Consider the following 23146-nt stretch of genomic DNA (forward strand, 5'->3'; position numbering starts at 1 on the left):
CAATTCTCTAGAATATTCTAACTCTCTGTCACTCAAAGATTCCTTGGAGTGAGTTCACGTCTTTAACATTTCTTGGCGGATTCTTCTTCCATGAGTGTGCCCAGTTGCCACATTAATCCCATACAAGCTTTCAGGACGGACAACACTCTGCAGCAGAGTTCTTCATCTGCACTGTGTTGTATGTTTTTTGAACCTGCCAGTTCCACTTCACGCTCCTTAGCTCTTGTATTGGAATCGACTATGTGTGATCATTTCTATTCACACTTTCTAAGCCACTGAAGATTTTATACTTCTCTGTCCTCATCCATCTCTCTTCCAGACAGAAGAGACCCCAGCCTGTTTCTTGGATGGAGGCTATTCCACACTTCTTGTCAATCCTCTACATAGCTCTGTCTGTACCTTTTCCATCTCCTGAAGGTAGGGAAGTGTGCTGGAACTGTACACAGTGGAGTTATAACTCCACTCTGGATTTATATACTGGCATAATACTGTTTTATGTTTTGTTCCCTACTTCTTTTCTTATAACTCCTTATACTTGTTTGCCTTTTGATTCCTATCGAGCATCAGGATGACATTTTCCTATAACTATATACTATTGTATCAAGATCTTACCATCACCTGGCATTTATTTACATTCAGTTTCACCTATCATTTAATTTTCACTGAAAACAGAAATCTTGCTTAGGATTTAAATTTGTTAAATAAATATCATAGTGACTTGTGGAAATGACTTGTCAAAGTTCATCATTTTAACCGCTTAAATAATTACTTTCATCATTTCTGATATGACTGTCATTTCAGATTAATTAAAATTTTATGAATTTATTATAAAAAACCTCAAACACTGGCAAAATAGGAAAAATCTCAAAATTATCACACTCCTGCCCCCATAATGATCTTTTGCATCTTGCTCCAACCTAATTCCTTTGTAATGCCATTTCTTATAATGTTGTTTGATGATCTGCCATCACACATACATTTCCGTCCTGAATGTGTCTCCATAGTGCTTTAACTGGCTGTTCTTTCTTCTATATTAGTATACGTAAATGAAGAATATGGAAAAAACTTTGCTTTAAAACTTTCCTCACAGCATTATTGTAAGATTAGACCCCAATGAAAACATTAAAGATATGTGCCTTCAACCTATATAACAAAGCTGAAGAACACCTCCACATTGGCAGTAAGAAATTTTCATTTTGCTTTCATCTACTGCACAAAATTACATGCTAGCTCAATGGTATTATTGCAAATAGAAAATTCCATAGTAAATTACTTTCTATCATTAGCTCTATAAATTCATGATGTAGGTGTTCTGTTCTACTTTTATTTGCAACAGACCCACAAAATGAGAGCGGTTTAATCAAAGCTGTTAGATCAAAATTCCTCTTCTGCAGAGAAGTAACCAGCACACAGAAATATATAACGGTGGATATCCAGCATTTCACCTATCACAATCAGGATCATGGGTTGTTTCAGTTAGGTTTAGGTCCTGCACCATTCCATAAGAGATTCTTGAAATTCACATTCAAGACTGCCAGAAAGCAAGAGAGACTCCCTGATCTTTCTCTGTGCCTCTTGGAAAAATACATGTACATCAAGTTTTAGTAAAAGGAAAAAGAAAAAAAAAAAAAAGAACTTCTTTAATTGGACGTGTGGCCATCTGAATTAATTATCCCTTACCAGATACCAGAACTGAAACATCAACAGTCAAGATATTAAAAATATATGTATATATGTATATATGTATATATGTATATATAAACATGCACACTCATTCATACATGTATATATACATCTATATGCTACATACTGAAATTAAATATTTAGAGAAGCATTTTTTCACAAACATGTGCCTTTTGGAGTATCTAATTTTCTAGCACACATCACAAGAGATTCTTCTACACTGCTAAGAATTACACAATATTTTATTTGCTAATCAGAAATTATGCAAAGGCAAGCATAATGATTTTAAAGTGTAAGAAAGAAGAGTATTTCCATGGAACGAAGATTCTAGCCTCGTAAACCCTAACCTGATATAGTAATAGCAATAAAGGAACTGTCAACTGCCTTAGAAAGATTCTCTGGTCTCTAAAATTCTTACTTGGGTCAAAGAAGCTGCATTAGAAAGCAATAAAAATATCTCAGAATGAATGGAAATTATTAAATAAAACAGTAATACTAAAGAAACCAGTACACCAAGACACTCAAATGTTATTTGAGATAACCAGGGGTCCCTTACACTGTAATCATAATAAGGAAGATGATACAAAAAAGATATATATTAAAGAAGAAATGAAATGGGAAAAATTAGGATCGTTAATACAGGTTTTCAAGAGCAAGTAGCTAAAAGACAATACTAAGTTTCTTTAAATGTACCTGAAAATAAAAAAAATTGGATCCATGACATTGCTGGAGTTAAGCTGAGAAGCAAAGATGACAGAAGAATGAAGACTCAGCATCTTCTGGTAAAGAGAATGTTGACAAAATTCCTACACCAGATCTTTCTTTTCAGGTAACAGAAATTAATTACTCCACAGAGATTCAGAAGATTTGAAGTAAAAGGATATATCAGGTATTTTTTATATAGTGTACGCCCAGGGATAATATTGCTGGTTAATTGTCAAAAATAAACTAACAAAAAAATGTAGGTTGACAAAAACTGACAAAAATATATAGTTTTTTCATGCAAATTGCTTTTAAGCCAGAGGGCTGAAGGGCAGTAAGTGCTGCTCCTACATTTTAAAGGCTGTAGGGGACATGGTATGAGAACGATGTCTAGGTATACATAGAAGCACTTGTGCAAGCTGTGAGATGACTGCCCTCACACTGGGATGTCCTTAGACACAGACTTCATAAGCAGCGGTGCAGGACAGGTAGGCAGCTGCTACAGGTCACAAAACAACTCCTGTGAGGTGCAGTACTCTTGCTGCCTACTCAGCCTATACAAAGAGGAGACAATGCATGCTGCACAGACTGCCAACAAAAAAAGGAGGAGGGCTGCTAGGCAGCTACAGCTATGGGGAGTTGGTCTCTCCCTTTATGACGCTCCGTTTCCACATCTGTTGGGCACACAATCAGTGACAGCAGTAAGCCCAGCTCACACTTGTCCCCTCCAAATCTCTCTGACTCTTCTCAGTTACCTTTGACCACTACCACCTTCCCAAATTCTGCAAGTCCTTTACCTTAGGCCCCATCCAACCCTCATCCACTAGGAACTCACTCCACCACTTCCACATAGTTAAGTTAGTAAACATTTATATTCAATTCTTACCCAAGACCATTAAATCAGGTCTTACTGGGAAGCCTTGAGTTAACTGTCCACAAGCACGTCAACACCAGCCTGGTGACATCTAAACCATGGCCACCTGCAATCAGGTCATTGCCAGTCTTTAACAGCTGCTTACATGTAGGTACTGATCTAAAACTGTGCTGACCACAAGTTTGCTGTCCTTCCACACAGTCAGTTTTATCAAAGACCTGCAGATTATGATAGTGAAAGTGAGCATGAGGTAAGACTTGACAAGAGCATGAGAGTTCGTGGACACGGGCAGCAGAAAGCACTACAGGAGGGTGGAGAAGCATGGGAGAAAGGTATGCGCTTCCCAGAGTACAGATGCAGCTGCTGGAGGTATAAGAACAAAGACAGTTTGGGAAGTAGACTTTAGGGTGATTCAGGCCATTATAAAGCAAAAAACTGCCAGTTTTATAGCTTTTAAGAATGTATGTGTCACTGTAGCATTGCGAATGCATATTGGTCCCATTAACAATGTGGTTAACAGCTATTATGTATTTCTTCTCTTTTCTCCAGGGAGAGAAGAATATACAGCAGGATGTTTTAAAATAAAAATACATATGCATAAACACATTCTGCTGGATATTTACGCTGAAGAGAGCTAATTCAGAATCAAACCTTGCTTTTGTAGGAGTGAAGAGATTTGTGATAATCTGGAATTTTTGTAGAAAAGTTCATTCTAGTGTTTGGCAGATCCCAAAAATCTTTTTCTCACTTACATATGAAACATACATTTTAATTTTTAGAGTATGTGTATCGGGGAAGAAACAACTTTACCTTCTGAAGCGAAGCAATCTTTACATACATAAAATATGTGCATCCAAAGGTCTTGATTTACTACTGTATGGGAAACCCAAGGAGAGAATGGCCATTTGCAGTAAATATCCTGTGCTGATACTACCGTTTTTTTTTTTAATAGTCTTCAAAATATCTATATTTCCATGTCCAAATATATTGTATTGGTGTTTTGCAGATGATAAGGTATAAATAACTAAGACTGCATTGCTTTACAAGGGTGGGACAGGGTCTTCAAAGTTTGGGTACAAATGTGGTATAGTATTACTTATGGATGCTGCTCTATAAGAGTGTGTAGCAACAGTGAGGAATCCAGGAGAACTAAATACAGAAGTGAAATGACCTGTAGTGCATAGACACAAAGAGGATGGCTTTGTGCATGGAAGTTCTTCTTCAGGCCCTCTCCCCACCAGCATAAAGTCTGTTTTACATGGGTTAAGTTTCCAGTACTCTGTCATCTGCTTGTTGCCTCTGTGTGTGCCCATGCTGTCTACCTAGTTCACCGAGTGTTTCCCTGTGTATGCAAGAAACAGAAGTGCTACACGTGGCACTTCACCTCTAAAGTAAAAGTACTTCAGTACCTATTAAGTTTGAGAAGCACTGAAGTGGTTTTAGTGCAAAGCCAAGGCGCCTCTTTTAGATGAGAGAGCTTTTAGATGAGATTACTTCATGGTCAAGCACTGCATAAAGATCTAGTGGCAGGTGACAAGATGGCTTGCCTCTCCCCGTTGACAGCAGGACTAATCCATCACTGCCATCAATCTGTTTCAATACAATGTCTTGGCCAGAACTCAGGACATTCCAGGTGAATGATACTGACTATATTCACTTATAATATAAGCTGAGGCTTGCCTTTTCCATGAGATTGCTCATGACTAAAGGTATGGTTTTACAGGAGTACTAGGATACCCAGGGTGTGTCTTTTCAGTATCAGCCTATTAAACATTTGAAGGAATGAGGGAATATTCTTCCCCCAAAGAAGCATTAATTACATTGGACAATTTGTTATCCTAAATGGCTATTTTAACACAGAATCAGCTATCTTCAGAGAAGTCTAGTAGAAGAATTTTACTGGTCTCTATTGCAGCCTCAGCATATTCTTGGAGTAATTATGCTTCATTTCATCTACATCAGCATCTGCTTCCTGACATAAGCATTAAAGTCTGTCTTTCTCTATACAGTGGTGTTTGCTTCTAGAAAACAACAGAGATGTTACAGGGCTAGAAAGGGCTGAACGTTGAATGCCCAGGATAGAAGGCAACGAGGAAGATTAATCAGTTCCTGGAGTCTTTTTTCTGGAAGTTTTTCTTAATCAGGTTTTGGCGTTTGATGGAGGGAGAGTTTTCTTGTCTTTCTGGCTTCTGATATTAAGAACAAATCAAATCACTGACAAAAGAGCAAAAAATATTCCTGTCTGGATTATAATGCCTCTTAATCTTGACACTTAATATGCAGTTCAAGTAAAAATGTGTCCAAAGATCCCTCAGAGATTTATGTGTGAAAGAACAAGGAAAGCATGTGAGGAGATGAGGTTCTAAGTCCTTGCAAGTGTGGCACTGCTGAACAAATGCTGAAATATCCTAAAGCCAGGTATATTGCTATTTGGTAGTCAGTTCCTGACTGCCAAAAAGCATCAGTGTTTTCCTATACCAACTCTGTAGCTGTTTGCAGCCTTATAGAGGGAGCATAAAATTAATGTTAACTTTGTCTCTGGCTTCAGCCTTCAGAGGAATAAATCTGAATGAATGCATCCTATGTATTTGAAGTTTAAAGTGGAGAAGTGCCATTGGGTCTATCATATACTGAGCCTCCTCAGTGAAAGAACAAAACTGTCACAGTGCCTTCTGTGTGAACCAGCCAGGTATCACTGATAGATGATATGTCTGTTGCTTTTAATGGTGATTAGGTAGTGACTCATTTAATGGTAGTCTCACACTATACACAGCAACCTCAGTAGTGTTGTTACCAAAAGCGGGAAATGGTTGCTTTTAATCCATGTGAATGTAACGACTTTACTGGTGTTAGATATCTGCCATCTGATTTCCTTTCCTCCAATAGTCTATTTCTCTTAGGACTGGGGATTATATCTTGAAATCCCAAAGGAAGAACAACAGTCTGGATTGCCAAATGCAGTGGAAAGGAAGGGTCCTGTTGGGTACCTCTGGTAGCTGAGTCCTCAGAACTGGAGGAGCTACAGCAAAGGGTTCACAAAGCAGCAGCAATGTGCCAGAAGTGTGCCTATGTAACAGCAGCACAAGTAGCAATAATTATACATTAAAAAAACCCCAGTATCATGCTTCCATATTCCAGAGTAATACTTCCACTCTAATAACCATAATTCTGTACTAAAATCAGTGTTGATCAACAGCACAAGCAGAAAATATGCAGACAAAAATGTTGAGGTTAATCGAGTCTAAAGATTTGTGAGAAGAGTAATTAAGATGAGTGGACCATATGATGACAAATGGAATTCAATGTCAGTAACTGTAAAACCATTTTCACCTAAAACCAGTGGAACGACTTATACATTTTCTCGGGGTCTTAATTAGCGCATGGAAGTGATCTGGGAATCACTTCGACAGTAAAGTCCAAAATTTTGTTTAATGGTGTACAACAGTGAAAAAGACTACACTAAACATAAGGAACAGGATGAAAAATAGATAAAACCATTACACAGATCTTCTAAAATATGCAATATTAGTCATCCTAACTAAAAAGGGCGCTTTAGAGTTTCTATGTCATAGGAAAAAGAGCTTAATAAGCTTGGGACTGTCTACCAAAGAGAGAAGAGGAAAATAAGGTTGTATAGTAAACACACAGATGTACAGTAATGAATGGTACTGCAAAAGTAGATGTGGAAGATTCAAATCTTTTTTTTTTTTTTCCCTAAAATAAAAATAACGTATGTTCAATGGGACTGAAAAGCAACATTTCCAAAATTGAAAAAGGAAGTTCTTCACACAGTGCCTAATTAGCAATTACACTGAACTGTGGAAAGTTAGCAAGAGTCAAAAACAACTGACATTTATGGGAATAAAAAAAGTATTCAAATAGCGAGCGTATAAAACACTTATGAGATATACACAACTGTACATTTGAAGTCACTACTCATGGCTGAAAATTTAAGTGTGACAGATGAACTCTCAGATGTGCACTACACATTTCTAGCATCCACCTCTGAAAGTATTTGTGCCAGCCATTGTTGCAAACAAGGTGCTGAACAACATGAATTACAAGTCTTGTCAATGATAGTGGTTCCTACGTTCCTGAGGTTGGGAAGTAGCATTTACTGGGAAGTGAATAATGGAGCCAGAACTAAAATTGGAATCGCTTACTGAAGAGGAATAAATACCAGCAAGCCTCATCTTATTAAGTAGCTGAAGCAGCAGCCATTCATCCTGCCATTTTGGAACTGACCCTGCCCTATTTCTTTATTTTTGCCAATTTGATACTTGTTTCCATGGGAACAGAAGCAGGACTAGCCACCAGCTGAGTCAATCTCAGCTGCTGGCTCCCAGTTCTCACGTTTTGTTCTGTTTCCTTGGAAACAGATGTCAAATGAGAAAGAGAAGTAAACCAGCTTTTGCTTTTTAATATTTACTCTTTCCTTGGACTTGTTCTAGATCCTCTGGGCCAGCGGAAGGTTTACAGCTGATTCTAATGGCCATTCATTTTCCTCCTCTCTGGAATGGCTGCCAGCCACCGGTGGGCCCCAGCAGATGCAAGTAAGAGTTCTCAGTTTCAGCTACTGCTGGCGGGCCTCCTGCTGTGAGCTACAATGGCAGGGTTTGAAAGCAGGCTACAGATTTTAGGAGACATTTGGCTCCCGCAGTCTGTAATATTTCAAATTGGAAGGAAAGAGATTAAATTTATTTAAAAAATAGTAGGGGAAACAGATGGGTGTAATGATATTTAGAGAACAAATTGACTGACAAGCTCTGACCTGCATTAGGCTGAACACCCCCAGAAACTACTTCAGCCAATTATATTCTTAATTTCATAATGTACGTTTGACAAAGTTCTCTCTAATCCAGCTGTTAGCTGACTGAATAGCCCAACAGCACAATGTAAACAACACCCCCTAAACACATCTGTTTATGTATATATACATATGCAGAAAGATAAAAGAACATGATCTGATTGTTTCAAAGTGGCAAAGAATCTGCACAATTCTACTAGAGCACATGAATTTGGACCAGATATCTTTACCAATTCCAGACCTATTTTACTCCCACATTTTTCTCATGTGTATACAAACACAAACACACACACCCCCCTCCTATGTATATAATTTTGGGCCAGAGTATTTTCCAGTTCTTACAGCAGCAGTGTCATGACTGAAGACAAGTACTAAAGAAAAAAAAATCATAAAAGTTGCAAAAAAAAAAAAAAATTAAAAAGAATATTAAAGAATATGAAAGAACCTTGGAAAAGAATGCAGGCAACTAAACCAGGACTTAATTAAAATTTTGTGTAAAAATGATACTCAATTTATATCCGTGCAGTTGAATCTCAATTTTCACAAACCTTTTGTTTAAAAATGCACAAACAAATCAACTTCACAAGACAAAAAGCTGTCATGAAGAAAAGTTTTGTATTTAGTGGCCTCTGCTCTTAGTTAATTGGTCTAATTATTAGGGTATAGCATCATGCTCACCTTGGACATGCTTTTACCCTTCCTTTCCTTTCACACCTAATATATGAACTCCTTCCTGAGTTTTCTTTATATGAGATCTCAATTACGTCCACACAACTTTCACTGATCAGTGGCCTGGTGTTACTACCTTGAGTAACTTCTGGAATTGTATATTTAATTGAGTTCACCTATAGTCCAAATAATATCTCTGTAAAGTTCATTTCTTCAGGTACTACACTAGGAGCAGTCTCACAGAGAAGATAATCAGATACTTAAGAACAACATTTATTCCTCCAGTCTTGTTGCACTTGCATCCGTCTACCGAGAATATACTCAACATCTTTGGGCACTCGCAGAGTTGTGTCAACTCAGCTAACATTGTGATTTTTGTTCTGGATTTGTTATTGGAATGAAAAACTTAGGCAGTTTTAGTGTTGTTTTTTTTTTTTTTTAAATCAGGCTTATTCTGTTTTACTCAAAGAGATGAAAAGCATGCTGAATTTACCTAGTCTATTTATGGGCTTCCTCCGGCTGAACTTAAAATCAAAATCTAAAATCCCATCTTCCTCTATATGCATAGCAAATGAGATAATAACCTTTAGGTTTGCTGCTGCAGCTGCTATCAGGAAAGACCATTTCACTTTATGTTGAGCTTTGCAATGTCCCTCCAGAATTCTTCACAATCAGCTCTCATTTTTACTATCTGGAATAACTTACTACAACCACTAAAATTTTGTCATCTCATCATTCACTTCCTCTTCCACTGAACAACACAAGGCTCAGCACAGAGACTGGGACTTCTCCTACATCCCTCCTTCCTGGAAAATGAACCTTTAGTTATTCCTTAATTCTGTTTCCTTTTTCTAAAGAATTTTGTATCCATTTAAGGGTTTCTCTCTTATCCCATGGCTATTTAATTTCCATGAGAGCCTTTGATGAAAGAAATTGTTGAGTCCTTTTTGGAGACCTAGCGGGTTGTGTCAGCTTCCATTCACATGCCTGCTGGCTTCTTCAAAGGACTTCACTGAATTTTTTGAATGATTTGTTCCTTCACAACCGCCATGTCAACTCTTCCTCAGTGTAACATATTTATTTCTAATTCCACTCCTGATTATAATTTTTGCAAATTGGCCTGCTACAGACATTAACTTACAAGTTTGAGGTTTCCACTCTTTCTTGAAAACATGGCAAAACATTTGTAACTTTTTGCTCAGATATCAAAGCAATTCTGAGCTAATGATTACATACTGCTGTCAGTAGTTTGACTATTACTCCTTTGAATTGCTTTAGAAAGCCTGGGAGAATATAATCTGTTTCCACTCATTTATTTCTGATCAGTTTCTCTATTCCTACAGCAACTCCTAGTCACTCCTTGGGGAGTTCCTTAGAAAGATTCTAGCAAAGGAATCTCCACAAGCTCTTCCACAAAGAATTTTGCGGAAAAAAGCAGCAAACCAATCATTTAATCATTCTACACGGCCTTGTTTTCTGCAAGTAATGCTCTTATATTCTGATCAAATATTGCCCCCAAAGACTCCCTGGCAAAATTCCTGCTACCAATATCTAAAGAAAGATTTATTATTAATTTTTTTGCCTTTTGCAAGATTTTTTTTAGTCTGCTTTATTGTGTTCTACATTTAACTTGCCAGACTTTATGATTCTTTCTATTTTCCTCATTTGGATACAACTTTGTTTTTTTGAAGGCTGACTTCCTGCTGTTTTGTCATGCTGAGTTTCTTCTTTTTCAAGTCTTACTTGATGTGTGGCAAGCATTTACACTGTGTCTCCAATGTGATATTCTTAATACTCTCTAGGCCACCTGCAAAGATTTAACTCTCTACAGTGTCCTCTTTAGCACCTCTTTAAGAGGCTTCCTCAGTTTTATGTTGTTCCCCTTTCTGAAGTTGAGTAGCTCACTACTAATTTTTTTTTGGTTGCTGCTGCTTCTTCAGAGTTGTCAAAGCTAAGAACATTTTATTTGCAGCTACAGAACAGTCCTTCAAATATCAATGTTTTGGAACAGATTCTGTATGCTATTCAGAATGAAATCAAGGGTTAATTCTCTCTTTGTGGATTCTCTAATCTGTTGAATTATAAAGCAGTCACTGCTTCTAAATGAGTTAATCTGAGCGGCACATTTGTCCAGTTTACGTAGCCATTTTTTGTTCTTGCAATGTTTATGACTCCTTCAACATACCAGTCAAAGCTCATCTTCTGGCTTGTTGATTAGTAATATGTGTCTGATAGTGTAGTTATACACTTGAAATGCATAGGAATTCTGCCTCACTCACTGAAATGATTCATTCGTTAATCTGAATTTACTCCAAGTTTTCTTTAACAGACTGCACTACTATGCCACTGGCATGGCCTACTCAATCTTTCCTGCATATTGATATTTTTGTTATAGCAATGTCCTCATATAAAGTTGAGCATTCTTAGGTTCCACATTTTATTTCTATATCAATGCCAGAATCCCAAATAGGATGTGTCTCATTGATCCCTTTTTCCCTTCTGTATCTTCTGAAATGGCACTTTTTTCTGTTTTTTTCTCTATTTAATGTTTATTACCATCCCAGGACAATTCAGCATGAAACCTTAAATACTGGTGTTCCAGATACCAGAATGAAGTCTATTTTTAAATATTGATAATGTTATCATATGTTTGCATAAGAGGAAACAACGCAGAGACAACTACATAACTGGTACTAAGACATCAAGGAATGCAAAGGTTGCTGCCCTGCATAAACAGGTTTTAAAATGCTACAAGAAATATTGGCATCCAGTATGCAAAGTCTCATTTTTCTTGAGTCTAACACTAATGCAAGACCTTTTTACCCTGGGAACTATAAAATCTAGTCCATCTCTCCAAGTATACAATTTCTTATTTATTAAATGTTATCATTGGTTACCTTCCAAGGCCACAGTGATTCAATCTGTGTCATAGATATTTGTGTTGGGAGAAGACAAGCCAGTCAGAGGCTTTCAAGCTAAACTCTAGAGTAAAAGAATTACTACACCATTGTATTATGAGTGAAAGGTGAGTGTGACTATGTCTACACGCAGACTTACTGAACTGTAGTAAGTACCTAATTGAATTATGATACAGTTATTGCGCAGGGAGAACACTTTGTAAAGGATCATGCTATTTCAAACTGGTTTCATTCGAACACAGGTGTATCAGTGAGCAACTGAAATTAGAGCAAGCTGGTTTCCTGTGTGTTTTTTATCTTGTGGCTGGATTCTCTGTGTCTAATTAAGTGTGAAACTCCCTTGTAGCAGGTCATTTATAACGTTTGTCTTTAGACAGAGGGGTAAACTCACTCTGCAACTCTCCTCTTAGGGGAGACACTACCAGAACCCCTCTGCCACACAGTTGGCTGTTTCCATCAAGTCTGTAGCCGTGCTATGTCCACAAGAGCTGTATCTGCTCTGTCAGGTTTGACTGAAACTGGCAAACAAAGTTTGTTAGACAGTAGGAAAAAACACACAGAACACCCTTGCACATAAACATTGCCTTCTTAAGAAACCAGGACAAAATCCAGATGGTTGGAAAAAGGTGGTAGAGCCTTGCCACTGGGGTAAAGCTCTTCCACAGCCGCATACACAGAAGCACTGTAATTCCTCATGGCCTGTCGAGCCCAAGAACCCATCCAGAGGGACGGTGAGAGAGGATGCACTCCAGTTCACACAACCAGGAGAAACTTAGTCTGGCAGGACCCTAGTCAAGACCAGATCATATCCGCAGAGCATTTTGATTATGACAAAAAAGGTGAATTACGATGAAAAAAGCAAATTCCAAGTTCAGCCTGGGAAGAAGCTAGTGAGAAAAAAAGCAATTGGTCTCTTCACTGGTCTGAAACATTAGCAAAAGGAGAAATATTACAGCTGATACAACAAGCAAAACAGATGAGTAGAGGTAATGTTATAGATTAATTCCCATTTTTTACACTGCTGCTTGAAGTTGAGAAGTATTTTGTGTTCAGAAAATGCTTTTGTGTTATGTGAGAATCAATCCTACAGTACTCTGTACGAAGCGTATGTAGGGGAAACCTTACAGTTCTTCTGTCAGAGATCAGCGTACAGCTACAATTTTAAAGTGGTCCCTGCCTTTATCTTAACCTGTTTGCTTTTATCCAATGATTTTGTTGGCTACATATCATATACGAAAAAACTGCCCTGCTGATGTTTGGACGATCTGGATGTTTTAGGGCTCAGTCATTAAAGCTTTTACCATGATTTCTTATGGCAGTCATAGATGTGCTTTTCATAAGGAAACCTGACATCCAGGCTCGGGATACCAGAGGCCAGTCTGAAAATCGACAGACCCGATATCCGATTGGATTTCTTCCTTCAGTCAGGGGCGGAGAGTCACCACAAGCGCCTTCACTTCCCTTTGTATTTTTAGATGTAGACTGCCCATCCTCAGCTTTTAAGGCATGGATACCTTGACTTTACAAACAGCTCCAGAAAAGGAGTCTGGATTTTTAAAAAGTGCTTGATAATTTGCTGGTGTTGGTATTCAAATGAACTGTTTTGTGAATAATGCCAAACAGCAAAGGACACCGTCAGTTTTTAGGCTCCTTGTCTTGGTTACTTTGATTGACATGTTTATGAAGACACAGTTGACAGAGGACCACCTGATAGTGGCCAAATGCAGAACTTTCACATAGGAAGCTGATGAGTATTCATAGTTAAAACAACACTCAAATGGTTCATTAGCTAGACTGACTGACTGCATTCATAACTTTGGAGCCTACGTTTAGTTTAGTCTCTATCACTGGGATCAACTTTAACTGTGACAAAATATCCCTTTAAAATTATTTCATAGAAGTAAGTGGGACAAGGAATATACATGACACAATATTCCTGAAATAAAACAGAAACTTGCCTCCAGTAGTGTTTACTATGTGATAAGTACTTTTCAAACACCCAAAAGATAATACCGGCTCAGGCAAGCTCAACTAAAGAATTCATCATTGCAGAATGGATTTAAAATATCTAAAATTAAAAAAGCAAACTAAAATAATTTTAAAAAAAAGCAAATATAATTGTCATTTTCTTTTACAAAGGAGTTTCTGAGAACCAAGGAGGTCTGCTTCAGGAAAGCAAATTGCAGTTCACCTCACTGCTTATATAAGATAAAAATATATGTAAAGTATTTTAATGACCAAATTTGCTTGCGTAATAGTTTCATTTCCTTCCCTCCACAAATCCATTAGCTTAAAAAAAACCATTCTGCACAACTTATCATAATAGCAAAGAGCTCTAACAGCAAGTTTAAGTCAATTCTGTGCTGAGTGTTCAAAATATTATACATTCTCGTGTGTGCATTCAGGGAATGTGAGATTGCATAGGCTTACATAGTTTCCAGAGAATTCCAGTTCTGATACAAAGTTCAGGCAACTGGTGTGCAGCCCCGTGGTCTAGATAGCACCGAACATCGAACAAGCACACTAAGATTTAAGTGGTATACATTACACAACCAAAGAATATACACTGATAAGTTCAGATTAAAATTGCAATAATTTAAAACGGCAATAAACATTATTTTTCAAATATCTGATATTTATGGTTTGATAACATCACATTCACTGCTGCTCCGTACGGAAATTTCACTTGAGTTATTTTGCTAAGACCAGATATCAGGATCTTTAGTTATGGCTTCCCTCTGATCAGGAAAAAAAGTAAAAGTCCTTCTAACTCATTCAACCACAGCACTGAAATAAGTATTATTTCAATTGGATTTTGTGACTACTCATCATACTATGTTTGGTTTTATATGAGCAGTGAAATAGTTAACAACACTGATAATTGAAATATCAGTTGCAATGCAGTTGGAACGAAATGAAGTAAACAAGGCTATCGACAAGCTGCTATTGTTTCAAGCTCTACAAACACAGAGCAGAAGTGTCTCCACAAGACAAATTTCAGTTTCATTCTCCATTTTTTATTGACAACTGTAATAACTGGGGAGTCTCTTAAAAAAAAAGTTCGAACTCTAGGGAGCAACTGAGAGGTATCTTTTCAGACTCTAAAATGATTTCTTGAAAGGCATCCCTTGCAGTTTAGGAGGCATCATTCTAAGATATCTTCTACAAATTATATTCAAATAAACAGTAAAATCTTCTCCTAATAAAATTCCAGAGCTACACTGCAAAGTAAGAACAAAGTAAAAACAATGGAATAAAATATATCTTTTCTTGTAAAGGTTAACATCAGAAGAGAAAACTACCATTCTTTTTCTTACTGATTGCCAAGCAATGGAGAATAGAATAACACTTCTAGATTGTCCTCATACAATCTAGTTTTCAGATATCACCAGTTTCCATGTTAGAGGTAATAAACTCTCAAACACTGCTAATCTGCACACAGATAGAATTTTTTTTCCTAGTTCTGCATTGTTGCTGCCATGTTTATTGCTGTCCGTTTGTCCAGAAAGCTCTACTTCTAGAAACCTACCAGAATGCTGGAAAATTTATACAAGGGGCCTTAAGCTGTTACCTCCTCCCTATCAAAATATCTAGCATGACCTTTCTGGGAATGACATTAAAATAGGAACAATCAGTATGCGCATATGCACACACTATTACTGAAAATATAGCCGTAGGTAACATAATTCCTGAACATCTCCACAAAGAATGCAGTCTAAGCAGTGACCTCTCTTGCACTTATCTTGAATAAAGCTCTTACTGAAATCTGCTAATGGGTTCTGATAATCTATTATTTATTGCAACAGACTCTGATAGAGAGTCTTAGCAGAGGACTCTCCTGTGTTTACAACACTTTCATCTAAAATCTGCCACAAGTGACAGAAATGTGGCACCTTCAACTACAAATACAATTTCTTTTGGTTGCAGTTATTTCATTTCTATTTGCTTTTAAAAAACAGAACCCTTGTCCCCCCAGATACACAGCTTGACCTGCTTTCATATGAACTAGTGAATCTTTAGCTTGGTCTTACAGAAAGCTGTAGATACTGATATGCAACCATAAGTGTTACTTGGGCTTGAGGACATACCTCCATGTTATACTTTTCCACTGTCCTTCTCAAAGGATCCACAACCTGCCAGCAAATCAAGATGCAAAGATCAATCAGTAGCATCCCTCCAACTATCACCAGTAGCTTCTGGTCTTTAATGATCTGGAGAGACAAAAAAAAAGAAAAAAAAAGGGAGGAGATTCCCATGAGCCACAGATAGATCCCTGTACAGTTTTATTCCTACATAGGGAGAAAAACACAGGTTCTAATAAAAAGTTCTTTTAACAATGAACAAAGAAAAGTTTCAGAAATATCAAGAGATGAAGACACAAAATTATTTTAATTTGTTTCATGTTTATTAGAATTATCTAAAGTGCATTCTGACTTGTCAAAAGAAACTGAGAGGACTCTTAAATATTAATACTGAAGTCCAGGTTTAATGTTAACTCCTGAAAATGAAAAAAAATATATTCTAGAGAGCCACTATTGTGTTTCTGTATGCAAATGTGGAAAAATGTTCATTACATCTCACACAGCAGCAGGAGTTAAGAAGGAATTTAGTTTTCACTAAGATTTACAGTGTTCACTTTTTCATAACCTTCTTGGATGTGGAAAATACACTTGCAAGGTATTAAAAAATAAGTTCATTTTTGAGGGTTTGTGTGTGCATGTTTAACATTTGCCTCTGTTGCCCAGGGAGCAGAAAGGGATGATGCATTTTCTCTATATTACAAAAGTTAGAGGCTTTTATACACATGCAACTTAAAACATGTTTTAGGTTCAAAAAAGAAAACTAGATTTGCTAATAAAAAGAACAATCCAAACCACATACTACAGTCTCGTATAGCTGCATGCAATCCTTATATTATTTCTACTGTTATACATATAGCAACACAGGAAAAATACACTGCAAGTACATTATTTCAGTTGCAAAGTTGTAAACGTTCAAATATCAGGCTTCAATTAACTTTATGTCAGTCCTCTTGTGCCTATGTTCATGTTTTTTAAATTAGTATATGCTTCTATTACTAATGAACACTCATCCAATATTCAAAAGATATTGCCAAATTGTTTTAACATAGACAAAACCCACATATTTTTCCCTAGCTTTGGTTCTCAGAAACAGTTGGTTTAATCCAAATGAAATATTATAAAATATTAAGCCTGAGCAGCTTAATAAAGTTGTCATTATTTCAGTTCAATTTGATAAACTTGTTAGGATTTTGAAAACGCATTACAAAGCCAGAACTGTCAGCTAATCTTAATACAGGCAAGGCTGGTATTCCTGCCTAGAATAAATTGTATTTGCATTGAATTCCTATCAAGCTTAAGGAAATGACAAAAATGAAGACAATTTGAAATAATGTAAGAGGAACTTTAAAAACTTTGTTTTTCATATTAGTCAGTGAGATACATTCTTTATTTTGAAAGATTTTTCTGCGATATTGTGTGCAGCTCTTTGTTAATCTTCTAGTTTATTTTATAAATCATTTGGAGTAAACTAAGTGTGGAACTAAGGATAGCAATCAGAATGACTTAAAGGACTTGATGCATTATTTTCATTTCCTGAGACCAGTTATTTAAATCCATGTAGCTCCCACCATCACAAAGAACCAGAAAAATTATGCTTTCCACATGTTTGCAGCAGCACATCCATCTCATCAGAGATAGCACAGGCATGCTGGAGAGGAAGGATGAAGGGGAAAGGTGCAGCTTTCGTGGTGGTATGTCTCACTGCTGGATGGTTTGGCAAGGAGAACTTTGCAAGGAAAAGGTGTCTTGGTGGGAGGTGCAGGGGGAGGAAGACTGTTGCGCTGTGTTTCCTCATTAAGCTAAAAGGAAAGCAGATATTAAGCAAAGATTCTCAGACACAGCTTGGTCCCTCATGTTCTGTGAGAAAACATAACTATGTCTAACCTTTTAGTCATTTACTAAGTTACAGTCAAAGTTGAAAAAGGACTGTTAATCACTGAGGTTACCCTCTGTAGAAAAAGCCCATGCATTTTTAATCTCTTTTTGAATGCCTCTAAATAGGACTTGGGTGAAACATACCTAGTGCTGCTCCTAGCATGAGTGGAGACATAGGAGAGAAAACCATGGGGAATCAAGTCTAAAGAGAATTTGGATTTAGATGAAATTTAGACACCTCAAGGCAAATTTATTTTTCTCCCTCTTAAGTGGCTAGGTAATTTGTTATATTGGCATATTTTGGTTGGTCTTTCTTTGTAATTGATGAGGTTTATTTTACTGAAGTTGGCTGTTTAACCATTATGTGTCTAGCCTCTCTCGGTAGCCAGTGGGCAGAGACAGAAACCTTCAAAGGACAATTCATCCCACCTATCTTGGGTACACTTTAGGACCAGAGAAGTTAGTGTTCTGAAATGTGTCCTTCCCTTCCCCCTGCTCCCCACCATGAGGGTGTGAAGACAATTAACTTGAGCTAAAAATATGCATTTGAGAAACTTAAAGCTATATGAACAGAATCTGCCAGAAACATTTCCCTCTGCTCTACTGACCAATAAAAGTTCCTTGTAAAAAACACCCAAAACATCAGTAATGATGCCCTATCTTTCTAAAAAAACAGTGAACATTTTACCTAGGACAGGCAAAACATGAGATAACTAGCCCACTGTATTCTAAATTTATATGGACTACATTGATATTGAAAGGAGGGTTGCATTAGATGCAGATTTTACCAACACCTGGCGATATTAATCAAACCGCCACAGCAATGCCAGAAGCAAAAGAGTGAAAGGATACTAGTAAAAGCAGTAATACTGATAATCCACTCACTAACAGGGTCAAAAGAAATCTCATATTAACACTTCCTATTCGGGATCACAGAAAGCTAACCGCTCTTCCTTGCTCTTGTGCATCTTTTATTTGTACCTGACCTTGCACTACTGCAGGTCAATATTCATATTTTAGTTCACACGTAGGTTTGGTACCCTTTTTTGGGGGCAGGTAATTATTGGAAGAAATAAAAACAGAAATCCAGCAAACGGTGGAGATCGTCCTTGGCTGCCTCTTGGAGCATTTTTTCCTGCGTTACATTGTGAATGGCCCTTTTCCGGACAGAAGGGAAGAGGTGCATAACAGCAGCTGTCACTGGCAGCAGGTATTATTCATCCCTTACTTCTGTCAGACAGCCAGGAGGAAGGCAAGCAAAACACAGCCCCTAAGATAACCTGAGGAAGCGATCTGTGCTACTGTAATGAGCTCTGTAAAAAACACAGCCCTACCAATGCTGCATGCAGGGGGAGTGGGCTGAAAGCAGGGCTCCTGAAGCTACCTCACACACCCATCATAACCCTGCTCTGTCCTTGGCAAAACGATTGCAGTAATGCAGCTCTGAAGCACAGCTCTTCACCAAAATGCTAGCTTTTCAGAATGAGACACTGAGATTCAATTATTTTTTACTTCTGCCAGTGACTAGCAGTTTGCCCTAATATAAATTTACTCTGAGAAATGCTGTTGGTATATCACCAGCAGCAATTCCAAAAGGCTTGCTGATCTCCCCCCCGCCCCGTCCACCCTCAGGAAGCCCAGCTTTCCCTCTCCCCAGCAATCACTCCCACCCACCAGCGCTCCTTAAGTTCAGTACATTCACTCCTTGGGAAACACCAGATGCACTGAAGGAGTCTTGACTCAGATCTTGTGAATCCAACAATTTGTCTGTCTGACAAAAGAAAGTCATGAGCAACTGAGGCTCCTTACAATCAAATATATGATTCTTCTTTCAGAGGAAGATGCTTATTTTTTCCCTTTTTCATCCTCCTTCTAGCATACAGTAAATCAGCCTGGGGAGAAATGCACGGTAGCTAATAAAATCAATTTTTGCAAGTGCTCCTGACTCCCTGCCGAAGCCAAGCTCTCATACAGCAGCATCTGTGAGTAATGTTTTCTACCATCTGTGATTGGATAGGTGAATCTGTCTCATCCTGGCAGATCTGCCCACTGTTATAAATGCCACTGCTACCAGTCTGGACTATATATCTGGATATGAAGCTATCTGTCCTCAAAACAAATTCACTCAGAACAGAAACCGGTAGGCCATTTTCTCCTCAGCAACATCACTGTATGAGCAAATGAAAATTTTTCTGAAAACTTGTGACCACGAAGACAAGTTCAAGATCAAAGTCTTTATCTTCCATGGACCTTGTGGTCTGATCTCAGGAGATATAAAATCTGTCTTGAAGATCTGGGACGAAGCTTCTGCTCATGAAACTCTTGGGGATTTTCTAGAACTGTCACAGGCTGTACTGCCTGCCACAGCAACTCCAACTGTCCATTTAGTTATTATTTCACAGACCTTTTGTGCGGCTTTTTTTCATTTGCTTTCTAAAGCACATCTGTTGTGCCCTGCAGGATCCTATCCTCAACCAGTTTATGGGATCACCTGGCAATTTGGCAAACAACAGCAATTAAACATTAGGCTTGCTTTTTGTAGTTAAGGCTAAGTCAAACTTTTTGTTATGTCTTAACTTATTAGAAACCAACTCTGCAAATGTATATGATATGGACCTTAAAGCTGAACTCTGTTCTTAACCAAGAACAAGGAATCTTATATATGAAGACTTACCCTCTTCTCCAGGATGCAATGTTAACTTTGTACTCTCCGAGTTCCACAAATAGCTTTCCAGCATGGATTGGGTTGTTCATTTCCTCCTGTCTTTTTTTTCAGAGTTACTTTCTTTGTTACCAGGAACTTCACCTCCCTTTGTCAGAATAAAATATCTTTAAATTTAAAGGAAGACCTATTAGCTAAATCTTGGTGGTGTTTTTTGTTTGTTTTTGTTTTTTTTTTAATTATTATTGATCGAATTCATAGAAGCATAGCAAGGCTGGGAGTATTTTTGTATCTATTTATAGGTTTTGAGATAAAGAGATATTTTCTTTTTCCTTGAAAATTTAGATTTTTTCTGTTTAAGAAGCCAATTCTGGTTTCTCTTATGTAGATCAACCCTTTCTAGTCTAGCTGACAGATCTGTCCCTTGCCTTCTGCCACTAGCTGGATAAACACTTAATGCTATTCAATAACTTTTTTTTTTCAGTTGTCCTTTCCCCAGACTCCTGGGACGGAATCTGTAGAGAGAAACTCTCTTTAAAGAATCCCTCTGTGAAGCTTCCTAGACCTTATTCCATTAAATGAATAGCACTGACAGCAATTATTGAGGTGCTCAGAAATCTGAAACCCAATGTTCCTCTCCCTGGTACAGAAATCATGCTGATAGGAGTCCTCTCTTTGAACTGGAGGGGAAAAAGATAAAATAACAGAGTTTGTAGGGAAAAAATTATAAAGTCTGCAAGGCTGGAAAAAGGGACCATATAACTACTCTTAAACTTGCCTTCAGTATATTCTCTCCATTGCATAAACTACCCTGTCATTTCTCCCAGTATGATTAACTGGGAAACACCTTAGGGTTGCTCCCCTACATTTAGTGGGTCAGCACAGGTGGCATGGTGCCATGAGGTTGGTGATGCAGAGTCAGTGGTAGATAGGTGAACTTTGCCATACGTGGGCCAAGGGGGACACCTATCTTTGAGTTATTAAAGCTAGTAATATTTTAGCGGACTATTCTGTAATACATTCTTAATTTCTATTGTGTAATGGAATGAGAAAAGAAGAACTATTGAAAACACATTATGCCCTTGTTCCCAATAACTCCACAATGTGTTTTCAACAGCTGTTACGAGTATTTCCTATAATAGGTTCCATGATTAGTATTGGGAATACTTTTCATACTGCAATTACATTAGTTTTAATGAGTGAATGCTAACATTTTAAAAAGTATATTTTGTAGTAGCAAGGTTTTTTGACCAGTAAGTCACTTGCAGTAAAAAAGTAAGCGTAAGACATTTCACTCTCTCAGAGGTAATTTGATTAATTTGATGAAAGATTTCTATATCTACTTAAAAATTAAAAAATAAATTTGTTTTACTGTGACCCCTGCACTCTGAGAACCTGATGATTTTTGCTGCTTTCCAGGTTAATGGAGTGCATGGTACTACTGATAATAATGGACAATTGGATATGACCAAAAAGTTTGAGTTTGAGAATTACATAGCTACAGTCACTGCTAAAGTACACATTTCTAGAACATGTCTTTGCTGACTCATGCTCAGAATAATTGTGGAGCATCTTTGGGCAGACTCACCCTCTCAATAACTGGATTGCAAATGTGGATGTGTTGACTCTACACCTTGCTGACAGAAGAAGCTATCCATTTAGAAAATACCTTTCCCCTTTTCCAACTCATATAAAAGACAGGTGGAACATCCTAGGAGGATGCTTCCTGGGGGAAGCAGAAGATAGAAATTTTACAGAGGTTAGAGAAGGGGAGGGATTCAGTGACAGCTTAAAGAAATTATAAAATTCTTCATCTTTGAAAACCTGAACCTCAATCATAGCTGCAATGCATTGGAGAATTGGAGAGATGATTGTTTTACTAACGTTGTTAATTCAACCTTAGGGAGAACACAGAGCAATATAACACGGCTAATTTCACAAAACTCTCTTGAAAGGACAAAAATGAAAAACATTGTAGTCTTAAAAACCAAAACGTCACTAAAGAAATCAGACTTGACAGTGTTAGAACCAACCATTCTTGCTACAAAATGGTCTGAAGAACAGTCTTAGAAATGGCCCGTGTTAACTTCTGCACTTTACTATAAGTAAAACTAGGTGTGCTGCCTTGAGCTGCATATCCCATCAACAAAGCAGGTCAAATTCACCTTTGAGAGAAATGCATCTGCTGAGCCCAAGATTGCATGGTCCATAAATTTGGAGGAATTTCTACCAGGGATGTGAATTTTCAGCTTTAACATTGAAAGGGATCCCAATCTTTAGGAAAAAAGTGCTCAAAGGATTTGAATGGTCTGGAAGAAATGTTGTGATTTTGTTTGAGATAACATTAAAATATCCAGACTTTAATATTTTCTTTAATGAACAATTCTGTGGGAAAGCATACTACATCGTTAGCAAATAGCTGGGGACATCAATGCACTTGATTACATTTACAATCCAATTTCAAGCTATTCAGGAATACATTGCCTCATACTGTTTAGTGACATGTTCTTTATTTCTCTGTCATCCATTAGGCTCATAATACATAGAAATTATGGCTGTAGTACCGTTTATGAGCAGTTAAGTTTCACACAGAGTTTCCATTGTTTTCATTGCTACTGAGGTTTAGCCTTATCAAACCGTACCACGCAGAAATTTACATATATAAATTACTTCAAAAGCAGATTTTTCTCCTAGATGTACAGTTCCTTAGCTCAACTTCTTTCTGTGACAGGAGCTTGAGATTCAGCTCCCAGATCCATATTTATATGACTGTAAATTTTAGAAATGTGATTCCTATTGTTCCCTGGCTGGTATTTTGGCTGATCAGCTCGTATGAAAAAACAGATGCTTATTTTACATCTAAATATGGATTCT

General features: G+C 37.5%; 1 protein-coding gene across 4 annotated transcripts in view; it reads right to left on the bottom strand.

Moving 5' to 3' along the window:
- Positions 1–23146, bottom strand: part of GABBR2 (gamma-aminobutyric acid type B receptor subunit 2) — a 487740-nt gene that overhangs the window by 125312 nt on the left and 339282 nt on the right. For all 4 annotated transcript variants that reach the window (XM_009471273.2, XM_087758773.1, XM_087758782.1 and 1 more), the window contains one exon: positions 15742–15864. In XM_009471273.2, coding sequence (XP_009469548.2) covers positions 15742–15864 — 123 coding nt within the window. The remainder of the gene's footprint in view (positions 1–15741; positions 15865–23146) is intronic.

Source organism: Nipponia nippon, unplaced genomic scaffold (assembly GCF_047370975.1).
Source record: "Nipponia nippon isolate SJK-2023a ecotype South Korea unplaced genomic scaffold, ASM4737097v1 scaffold_1, whole genome shotgun sequence".
NCBI lineage: Eukaryota > Metazoa > Chordata > Aves > Pelecaniformes > Threskiornithidae > Nipponia > Nipponia nippon.